Below are 11500 nucleotides of genomic sequence, written 5' to 3'. Positions count from 1 at the left end.
GAAATGTGGGACCTTATATAGACAGGTGTGTGTTTCTTTCAAAATCATGTCCAATCAAGTTGTAGAAACATCTCAAGGATGATCAATGAAACAGGGTACAACTCAAGCTCAATTTCGAGTCTCATAGCAAAGGGTCTGAATATTTATGTAAATAAGGTATTTCATTTTATATACATACATACATACATACATACATACATACATACATACATACATACATACATACATACATACATACATACATACATACATACATACATACATACATACATACATACATACATACATACATACATACATGGGGGGTCAGGGGAGAGGGAGAGGATGAAAGAGAGAGAGAGAGCTTGGACATGACACCAGGCACAGTGAGTCAGACGGACAGCACAAGAAGGAGAGAGTGACAACAGAAAGTAGCTACTGCGCTGAAGGGGGCTACAGTATTACTGTGTTGAGGAGAGACTGACAACAGAAAGTAGCCACTGCGCTGAAGGGGGCTACAGTATTACTGTGTTGAGGAGAGACTGACAACAGAAAGTAGCTACTGCGCTGAAGGGGGCTACAGTATTACTGTGTTGAGGAGAGACTGACAACAGAAAGTAGCTACTGCGCTGAAGGGGGCTACAGTATTACTGTGTTGAGGAGAGACTGACAACAGAAAGTAGCTACTGCGCTGAAGGGGGCTACAGTATTACTGTGTTGAGGAGAGAGTGGTACCCTACACTATCCTGTGCTACTCTTGCTGCTACGGCCATGGGGACCAGGGTCCTGCTTCTCTCCATCTTAATGATTTCTTTCAACTGGTCCATGGGGGCTGTCATCACTGGGGTGAGTGACAAACCTTTCATTCATGTGCTGTGTGGAAATTTTAACTAATAGAGTTGTCATTGTGAAACGTACGATTGAAAGTAGAGAGAGACAGATGCAGAGAGAGTAGGGGTCATTAGAAGTGACAGTTGGAAGGCAGAGAGAGACAGATACAGAGAGAGTAGGGGTCATTAGAAGGTAGAGAGAGTAGGGGTCATTAGAAGTGACAGTTGGAAGGCAGAGAGAGACAGATACAGAGAGAGTAGGGGTCATTAGAAGGTAGAGAGAGTAGGGGTCATTAGAAGTGACAGTTGGAAGGCAGAGAGAGACAGATACAGAGAGAGTAGGGGTCATTAGAAGGTAGAGAGAGACAGATACAGAGAGAGTAGGGGTCATTAGAAGTGACAGTTGGAAGGTAGAGAGAGACAGATGCAGAGAGAGTAGGGGTCATTAGAAGGTAGAGAGAGACAGATACAGAGAGAGTAGGGGTCATTAGAAGGCAGAGAGAGTAGGGGTCATTACAAGTGACAGTTGGAAGGTAGAGAGAGAGATGCAGAGAGAGTAGGGGTCATTAGAAGTGACAGTTGGAAGGCAGAGAGAGACAGATACAGAGAGAGTAGCGGTCATTAGAAGGTAGAGAGAGTAGGGGTCATTAGAAGGTAGAGAGAGTAGGGGTCATTAGAAGTGACAGTTAGAAGGTAGAGAGAGAGATGCAGAGAGAGTAGGGGTCATTAGTGAAGGTAGAGAGAGTAGCGGTCATTAGAAGGTAGAGAGAGTAGGGGTCATTAGAAGGTAGAGAGAGTAGGGGTCATTAGAAGTGACAGTTAGAAGGTAGAGAGAGAGACCAGTGGTGGAAAAAATACCCAATTTTCATACCAGAGTAAATGGAAAGATACCTTAAAAGAAAATGACTCAAGTAAAAGTCACCTAGTAAAATACTACTTGAGTAAAAGTCTAAAAGTATTTGGTTTTAAATATACTTAAGTATCAAAAGTAAAAGTATAAATAATTTAAAATGTCTTATATTAAGCAAACCAGAAAACACGATTTTCTTGTTTTTTAATTTACGGATAGCCAGGGGCACAGTTTAACACTCAGACATCATTTACAAACACATTATTTGTGTTTATTGAGTCTGCCAGATCAGAGGCAGTAGGAATGACCAGGGATGTTCTCTTGATAAGTGCGTGAATTAGACAATTTTCATGTCCTGCTAAGTATTCATAATGTAATAAGTACTTTTGGGTGTCAGGGAAAATGTAAGGAGTAAAAAGTACATCATTTTCTTCAGGAGTGTAGTGGAGTAAAAGTTGTCAAAAATATAAATAGTAAAGTACAGATACCCAAAAAAGTATTTTTACTTAGGTACTTTACACCACTGAGAGAGACAGATATAGAGAGAGTAGGGGTCATTAGAAGGTAGAGAGAGACAGATATAGAGAGAGTAGGGGTCATTAGAAGGTAGAGAGAGAGACAGATATAGAGAGAGTAGGGGTCATTAGAAGGTAGAGAGAGAGAGAGTAGGGGTCATTAGAAGGTAGAGAGAGAGACAGATATACAGGGAGACAGAGAGTAGGGGTCATTAGAAGGTAGAGAGAGAGACAGATATAGAGGGAGACAGAGAGTAGGGGTCATTAGAAGGTAGAGAGAGACAGATATAGAGAGAGTAGGGGTCATTAGAAGGTAGAGAGAGAGACAGATATAGAGGGAGACAGAGAGTAGGGGTCATTAGAAGGTAGAGAGAGACAGATACAGAGAGAGTAGGGGTCATTAGAAGGTAGAGAGAGAGACAGATATACAGGAGACAGAGAGTAGGGGTCATTAGAAGGTAGAGAGAGAGACAGATATACAGACAGATATAGAGGAGTAGGGGTCATTAGAAGAGAGTAGGGGTCATTAGGGGTCATTAGTAGGGGATTAGAAGGTAGACAGAGAGTAGGGGTCATTAGAAGGTAGAGAGAGACAGATACAGAGAGAGAGTAGGGGTCATTAGAAGGTAGAGAGAGACAGATATAGAGAGAGTAGGGGTCATTAGGGTCATTAGAAGGTAGAGAGAGACAGATACAGAGAGAGTAGGGGTCATTAGAAGGTAGAGAGAGACAGATACAGAGAGAGTAGGGGTCATTAGAAGGTAGAGAGAGAGACAGATACAGAGAGAGTAGGGGTCATTAGAAGTGACAGGTGGACGTTAGAGCGAGACAGATACAGAGGGAGACAGAGAGAGTAAACACCAAATTGACTCTGCATGCAGAATTCTGCAAAAATATCCTGTGTTTCCTGGTTCCAGTCTGTATGTATTTCCTGTTTCCAGTCTGTATGTGTTTCCAGTCTGTATGTGTTTCCAGTCTGTATGTGTTTCCAGTCTGTATGTGTTTCCTGTTTCCAGTCTGTATGTGTTTCCTGTTTCCAGTCTGTATGTGTTTCCAGTCTGTATGTGTTTCCTGTTTCCAGTCTGTATGTGTTTCCAGTCTGTATGTGAATCCTGTTTCCAGTCTGTATGTGTTTCCTGTTTCCAGTCTGTATGTGTTTCCTGTTTCCAGTGGGTATGTCAAATCAAATCAAATGTATTTATATAGCCCATCGTACATCAGCTGATATCTCAAAGTGCTGTACAGAAACCCAGCCTAAAACCCTAAACAGCAAGCAATGCAGGTGTAGAAGCATGGTGGCTAGGAAAAACTCCCTAGAAAGGCCAAAACCTAGGAAGAAACCTAGAGAGGAACCAGGCTATGAGGGGTGGCCAGTCCTCTTCTGGCTGTGCCGATTGGAGATTATAACAGAACATGGCCAAGATGTTCAAATGTTCATAAATGACCAGCATGGTCAAATAATAATAATCACAGTAGTTGTCGAGGGTGCAGCAAGTCAGCACCTCAGGAGTAAATGTCAGTTGGCTTTTCATAGCCGATCATTCAGAGTATCTCTACCGCTCCTGCTGTCTCTAGAGAGTTGAAAACAGCAGGTCTGGGACAGGTAGAACGTCCGGTGAACAGGTCATGGTTCCATAGCCGCAGGCAGAACAGTTGAAACTGGAGCAGCAGCACAGGCAGTTGGCTTGGGACAGCAGGGAGTCATCATGCCAGGTAGTCCTGAGGCATGGTCCTAGGGCTCAGGTCCTCCAAGAGAGAGAAAGAAAGAAAGAGAAAGAGAGAGAGCATACTTAAATTCACACAGGACACCGGATAAGACAGAAGAAGTACTCCAAATATAACAGACTGACCCTAGGCCCCTGACACATAAACTACTGCAGCATAGATACTGGAGACTGAGACAAGAGGGGTCAGGAGACACTGTGGCCCCATCCGACGATACCCCCGGACAGGGCCAAACAGGCAGGATATATCTTCAACCACCAACTTACCATCCTGAGACAAGGCCGAGTATAGCCCACAAAGATCTCCGCCACGGCACAACCCAAGGGGTGTTTCCTGTTTCCAGTCTGTATGTGTTCCCTGGTTCCAGTGGGTATGTGTTTCCAGTGGGTATGTGTTCCCTGGTTCCAGTGGGTATGTGTTTCCAGTGGGTATGTGTTCCCTGTTTCCAGTGGGTATGTGTTTCCAGTGGTTATGTGTTCCTGTTTCCAGTGGGTATGTGTTTCCTGTTTCCAGTGGGTATGTGTTTCCAGTGGGTATGTGTTCCCTGTTTCCAGTGGTTATGTGTTCCCTGTTTCCAGTGGGTATGTGTTTCCAGTGGGTTTGTGTTTCCAGTTTCCAGTGGGTTTGTGTTTCCTGTTTCCAGTGGGTTTGTGTTTCCAGTGGGTTTGTGTTTCCTGTTTCCAGTGGGTATGTGTTTCCAGTGGGTATGTGTTCTGTTTCCAGTGGGTATGTGTTTTGGTTATGTGTTCCCTGTTTCCAGTGGGTATGTGTTTCCAGTGGGTTTGTGTTTCCTGTTTCCAGTGGGTTTGTGTTTCCTGTTTCCAGTGGGTTTGTGTTTCCTGTTTCCAGTGGGTTTGTGTTTCCTGTTTCCAGTGGGTTTGTGTTTCCTGTTTCTAGTGGGTATGTGAATCCTGTTTCCAGTGGGTATTTGTGGTCCAGAGTCAGAGCTTTACTACAACACCAGACCGGTACAGAAAACCTGCAACCAAACTGAGTAAAAAAAATGTGTGATGGTCCTCTCTCTCTCTCTCTGTCTTTCTCTCTCTCTCTCTTTCTCTTTTTCTCTCTTCCCCCTTTCTCTCTCTCTCTCTCTCTCTCTCTCTCTCTCTCCCCGTCTCTGTCAGGCGTGTGATAGAGATGTTCAGTGTGGGTTTGGTCTATGCTGTGCTGTCAGCCTGTGGCTTAGGGGACTGCGGATGTGTATACCACGAGGGGAAGAGGGGGACGAGTGCCACCCCTTCAGTCACAAGGTGAGGAACACACACGCACGAACGCGTGCACACACACACGCAAACACACATGCATATGCTTGATGGCACGTACTGGCTGGCACACGCACTCACACATGCGCAAACACTCACACACTCCAGTATACACACACACACAAGCGCACGCACACACACAAACACACAGAAGTGCACATAAACACACATATGCACAAACATACACACAGTTATTGCTTAGGATGATAACTTCAGAAGTTATTGACTTGTTTTCATCATGAATCAAACCAATGGAAGTAATACATCACTTTGATCGGCTGGAGATCGGCTCAGCCACCAGCCGGGTTAGTTCACTCCACAAAGTTTATCTCAGGGAATTGACAACTGAATGGTTCTCCATTTCCCATTGGAATTGCTCCATAATCTCTGGTGGCGTTTGACCAAGTCTGTTCATTTAGCCCATAGAGCTGTTGGCTCAATGTGATTTAATGGATCCTAAGGGAGAAGTTGAATCAAATGTAGATCACGTATTTTTCTTCCAGGTGCCCTATCCAGGAAAAAGACAGCATCACACCTGTCCATGTCTTCCTCATTTGGTCTGTACCAGCTACACACGTAGCACATACAGGTGTACCAAAGACTTCAAAAACCTAGACTTTTGATGACAGAGGAGGAAGAAGAGGAGAGAGAAGAAGAGGAGAAAGATGGGAAACAATGACAGCAGCACATTCAATCACACACGACCTTCACTCTTTTCCCTCTACTTAGTCTTTGTTCTATATACTATAGGAACTGTTATATTTCATGAGAATATAACATCTGTAAATACACCTCACTGTGCCCCACTGGCCACCAAAGACATGCCAAGACAATATATACATGCTAAACTGTGCCAAGAAAGATACATAGCTAAATGTTTTCTTTTTTTATGTATATACCAATTACAGACTATAGTTTTAATACACAGGCCTGTCAAAAGCTTGATGCAAATCAAAGTAATATACGGTTTAATTCATAGGCAAATGTAATGTTTTTATTTATGATCAACATTTTTGCAAATTAAACTCACTGTATCATACCACTGTGAAAAATATGTACTTACACTGTGTGTTGTGTCTGTTGTTGTTATGTAAGTAATTATGTAAGTTATATATATACTGAACAAAAATATAAACTCAACATGCAACAATTTCAATGACTTTACTGAGTTACAGTTCATATAACGAAATCAGACACTTTAAATAAATAAATTAGGTCCTGGGTGGGCCTGGGAGGGCATAGACCCACCCACTGGGGAGCCAGGCCCAGCCAATCAGAATGAGTTTTATTACAGACAGAATACTCCTCAGTTTCATCATCTGTCCAGGTGGCTGGTCTCAGACGAAGCCAGATGTGGAGGTCCTGGGCTGGACTGGTTACACGTGGTCAGCGGTTGTGAGGACGGTTGAACGTACTGCCAAATTCTCAAAAACGACATTGGAGGTGGCTTATGGTAGAGAAATTAGCATTAAATTATCTGGCAACAGTTCTGGTGGACATACCTGCAGTCAGCATGCCAATTGCACGCTCCCTCAAAACTTGTGGCATTGTGTTGTGTGACAAAACTGCACATTTTAGAGTGGCCTTTTATTGTCCCCAGCAGAAAGTACTGCTGTGTAATGAGCATCCTGTTTCTTGATATGCCACACCTGTCAGGTGGATGGATTATCTTGAAAAAGGAGAAATACTAACTGGGATATGTATAAAAAAAATTGTGCACAAAATTTGAGAGAAATCTGTTTTTTTGTGCGTGTACGGTATGGAACATTTCTGGGGATCTTTTATTTGAGCTCATGGGACCAACACTTTACATGTTTTTTGTTTGTTTAGTGTAATATCTTATCTCTTAGTGAAAGTCCATACCTCTTTGTTTTACTTGAGTATCACGTGGCCGTAATCAGCCTCTTCAAAAACAAATACCTGCAGCCCTTGCCTTTCCTATGACTGGAACATGTGAGAATCAATGTCAAATGAGTCCGTAACTAAGGTTGTATTCAACATATGTTGTGGCCATAGAAACATAATTGGGAACAAAGAGATTGTCAAAACAAGTCGTGACTCTGACTCAGAAAACAGTTTTAGTGATATATTCATAGCTGCGTTCTGTTTGTTAAAACAAACAATGTTTTCCCAGCCATTCAGTCAATTAGAAAGCATCATAATTAAGCACTGTACTGTCCCTTGGACATTCCTCATAATCATCATCATCATCGTCATTTGGCTCCCGGGTGTCGCAGCGGTCTAAGGTGCTGCATCTCAGTACAAGAAGTGTCACTACAGTCCCTGGATCGATTCCTGGCTGTATCACATCCGGACGTGATTGGGAGTCCCACAGGGCAGCGCACAATTGGCCCAGCGTCGTCCGTGTTTGTCTGGGGTAGGCAGTCATTGTAAATAAGAATTTGTTCTTAACTGACTTGCCTAGTTAAATAAAAAAATATTAGCGTTTTGATTTATAATGTGGAGGATGCCATACCAAAGCAGTATATATCCTTTCAAGGGTTCTAATTGTGTCCTGCACGTCATCTTTATGTTGTTGTTCTAAAGTAGAAAAGAAACAAGCATTTTCATCTTTAAACTGGTTCAAATGTGATCTTTAAATGTGTTGTCAGAGACGACCTCTACTACACCTTCAGACATTCTGTTTAAGGTACTGATAACCAATGCCTGATTACAGACCAATTGTTCATTACTGATGTAGATAAACTTGTGCTGGTCAGTCAATATTCTGTGTATTCATATATATTCTTCATATATTGCTGTTGTTGAACGCTGTTATCAAATAACTTTGGCAACGGCAAGCTCGTCTACTTTCCAAATGGAAACATGGAACATTTTGATAAGATTATGCAAAGGTACATTCAGCATTACTTAGTCCCCATATAGGTGCAGTGAAATATGTTGCTATAGAGGGTAAGACGCCCCCAGGAGCAAATTAGGGTTAACAGATATTCTCTCCTTGTCGTCTCACGTTTCACAAAACAGTGATTGAGTTACGTTATTAGTAGCCTAAATTATGACTATGCAATCTATTCATCACGTAAAGAATGGTAGCCTATCTTACCTACGTTTTTGCTATGATAGATGCACGCAATCCTTTAATATAAAAGTTACATTTTATAGTGAAAGAAAAAGAACTTCCCTAAACTTGAAACTCACGTGCCGCCTACGCATGTCGGCATTTGAAGCCTTGTGATGTGATCATGTGTATTACGCGCCTATTTCACGTTGCACTGAACGTGCCGTTCCACAAGTAAATGAGACAATATATACGACGAGGTTGGGTAATGGTCAACACTATACACCGAGTTACAAAACACGCAATTTATCTCATCCCCATACTGTTTATATTTATTTACTTTTCTGCTCTTTTGCACACCAGTATCTCTACCTGTACATGACCATCTGATCATTTATCACTCCAGTGTTAATCTGCAAAATTTTAATTATTCGCCTACCTCCTCATGCCTTTTGCACACAATGTATATAGACTCCCCTTTTTTTTCTACTGTGTTATTGACTTGTTAATTGTTTATTCCATGTGTAACTCTGTGTTGTCTGTTCACACTGCTATGCTTTATCTTGGCCAGGTTGCAGTTGCAAATGAGAACTTGTTCTCAACTAGCCTACCTGGTTAAATAAAGGTGTTCTCAACTAGCCTACCTGGTTAAATAAAGGTGTTCTCAACTAGCCTACCTGGTTAAATAAAGGTGTTCTCAACTAGCCTACCTGGTTAAATAAAGGTGTTCTCAACTAGCCTACCTGGTTAAATAAAGGTGTTCTCAACTAGCCTACCTGGTTAAATAAAGGTGTTCTCAACTAGCCTACCTGGTTAAATAAAGGTGTTCTCAACTAGCCTACCTGGTTAAATAAAGGTGAAATAAATAAAAACATGAGGAACACCGGCTCTTTCCATGACATAGACTGACCAGGTGAATCCAGATGAAAGCTATGATCCCCTACTGATGTCACTTCTTAAATCCACTTCAATCAGTGTAGATGAAGGCGAGGAGACTGGTTAAATAATCATTTGTAAGCCTTGAGACAAATGAGACATGGATTGTGTATGTGTGCCATTCAGAAGGTGAATGGACAAGACAAAAGTTTTAAGTGCCTTTTGAACGGGCTATGGTAGTAGGTGCCAGGCGCACCGGTTTGAGTGTGTGAAGAACTGCAACGCTTCTGGGTTTTTCACACTCATCAGTTTCCCGTGTGTATCAATAATGGTCCACCACCCAAAGGACATCCAGCCAACTTGACACAGATGTGGGAAGTATTGGAGTCAACATGGGCCAGCATCCCTGTGGAACCCTTTTGACACCTTGTATAATCCATGACCCTACAAAAAAATAAAAATTTGCTAGTTGTCCCTAATGGTTTGTACACCCAGTGTACAGTGCCTTGCGAAAGTATTCGGCCCCCTTGAACTTTGCGACCTTTTGCCACATTTCAGGCTTCAAACCTAAAGATATAAAACTGTATTTTTTTGTGAAGAATCAACAACAAGTGGGACACAATCATGAAGTGGAACGACATTTATTGGATATTTCAAACTTTTTTAACAAATCAAAAACTGAAAAATTGGGCGTGCAAAATTATTCAGCCCCTTTACTTTCAGTGCAGCAAACTCTCTCCAGAAGTTCAGTGAGGATCTCTGAATGATCCAATGTTGACCTAAATGACTAATGATGATAAATACAATCCACCTGTGTGTAATCAAGTCTCCGTATTATCTGAACTGACCCCTCATATCCTAGGTTTATCTGAACTGACCCCCCATATCCTAGGTTTATCTGAACTGACCCCCCCCATACCCTAGGTTTATCTGAACTGACCCCCCATACCCTAGGTTTATCTGAACTTACCCCCATATCCTAGGTTTATCTGAACTGACACCCCCATACCCTAGATTTATCTGAACTGACCCCCCACTGGGTTTTTGAACTAACCCCCCATATCCTGTTTATCTGAGCTGACCCCCATATCCTAGGTTTATCTGAACTGACCCCCATACTCTGGGTTTATCTGAAATAACCCCCCATACCCTAGGTTTATCTGAACTGACCCCCATACCCTAGGTTTATCTGAACTGACCCCCCATACTCTAGGTTTATCTGAAATGACCCCCATACTCTAGGTTTATCTGAACTGACCCCCATACTCTAGGTTTATCTGAACTGCCCCCCATACCCCCCATACCCTAGGTTTATCTGAACTGACCCCCCCCCCATACCCTAGGTTTATCTTAACTGACCCCCATACTCTAGGTTTATCTGAACTGACCCCACATACTCTAGGTTTAGCTGAACTGACCCCACTGTGGCACAGACTAGTATCCAGATATATTTTGCTTTCTAGATTAGATGACAGACGGTTCTTTAACATTGTTCCTCATATTTACTTTTGCTACATAGGCGTTTTATATTTGTCACCACTTCACACTTCTTATCTGAAGTTGTGTTATCACATAGTGCTCAAAATGGCACCCTGTGCCCTACATAGTGCACTACTTCTGACCAGAGGCATATGGGCCCTGTTCAAAAGTAGTGCACTATATAGGGGATAGCATGCCATTTTTGGACATTACCCATAACTTTGACATTGTGTGCTGAAGGAGGGCATTAACATGGTCGATTGGCTGTGGGATTGGGTCCTGGTGTCCAGGATGACTGTATATAAGGCCTGGGTTCTCCTCCTTCTAACTTCACTCCCTCTGTCCAAGAAGAACCAGAAGCAACCATGATGAACTGGGCTGTCCTCCTGTGCGCCTTAGTGGCCCTGTCCGAGTGTAATGTCAAGTAAGTTCTGTTCTTCTCAGTCTGCATATTCGGTTTATTATTGTCAGCACCTGGCACCAGGTCCAATTCCTGGTACGTGTAATTGTGGTGAATAAAGTGGATTTGTGATTGTGCTTGTGTGTTTTCAGGATCTCTCTGATCAAGGGGAAGACTGCCAGAGAGACCCTGATGGAGAAGGGTATATGGGAGGAGACCAGGCTGAAGTTCCCCTACAAACCTATGGCCAAGTTCTACCAGACTGGTGATGAGGCTATGACCAACGACGCTGATGTAAGGCACAGACCGAAGCAGTGTGGTGAAATACTGCATTAGCCTGGTGACTGGTCCCACAATTGTTTTTGCTCTATAGCTAATGGCCATGGGATTTGTCTATACAGCGCAAACAGACCTGGGACCAGGCTAGTCTATAGGCTAAATGATTATTGTTTCAAAAATGTCCTTACATGTTGGATATTGTGACTGCATAGTTTGAACCCATTGGCTCTAGACTTTGTGTTCTTGTTTAAATTAAATGTACACTGGCATAATCAGATTAACTATG

General features: G+C 42.6%; 2 protein-coding genes across 2 annotated transcripts in view; both read left to right on the top strand.

Annotated features, from left to right (window-relative positions):
- The first annotated feature begins 365 nt into the window (after positions 1-365).
- prok1 (prokineticin 1) lies at positions 366-6261 on the top strand. Its single transcript, XM_042298610.1, has 3 exons — positions 366-825; positions 5024-5149; positions 5665-6261. The coding sequence occupies exons 1-3, from the start codon at positions 751-753 to the stop codon at positions 5782-5784; spliced, it is 321 nt and encodes a 106-aa protein (XP_042154544.1). The 5' UTR covers positions 366-750; the 3' UTR covers positions 5785-6261.
- Positions 6262-10849: 4588 nt separating this feature from the next.
- Positions 10850-11500, top strand: part of LOC112216405 (pepsin A-like) — a 4515-nt gene continuing 3864 nt past the window's right edge. Inside the window, exons 1-2 of the mRNA XM_042299756.1 lie at positions 10850-10959; positions 11088-11229. Of these exons, the coding sequence (XP_042155690.1) occupies positions 10901-10959; positions 11088-11229 (201 nt within the window). The 5' untranslated portion in view covers positions 10850-10900. The remainder of the gene's footprint in view (positions 10960-11087; positions 11230-11500) is intronic.

This window comes from Oncorhynchus tshawytscha, linkage group LG16 (genome assembly GCF_018296145.1).
Source record: "Oncorhynchus tshawytscha isolate Ot180627B linkage group LG16, Otsh_v2.0, whole genome shotgun sequence".
Lineage (NCBI taxonomy): Eukaryota > Metazoa > Chordata > Actinopteri > Salmoniformes > Salmonidae > Oncorhynchus > Oncorhynchus tshawytscha.
This window is presented reverse-complemented; position numbering and strand designations above follow the sequence as displayed.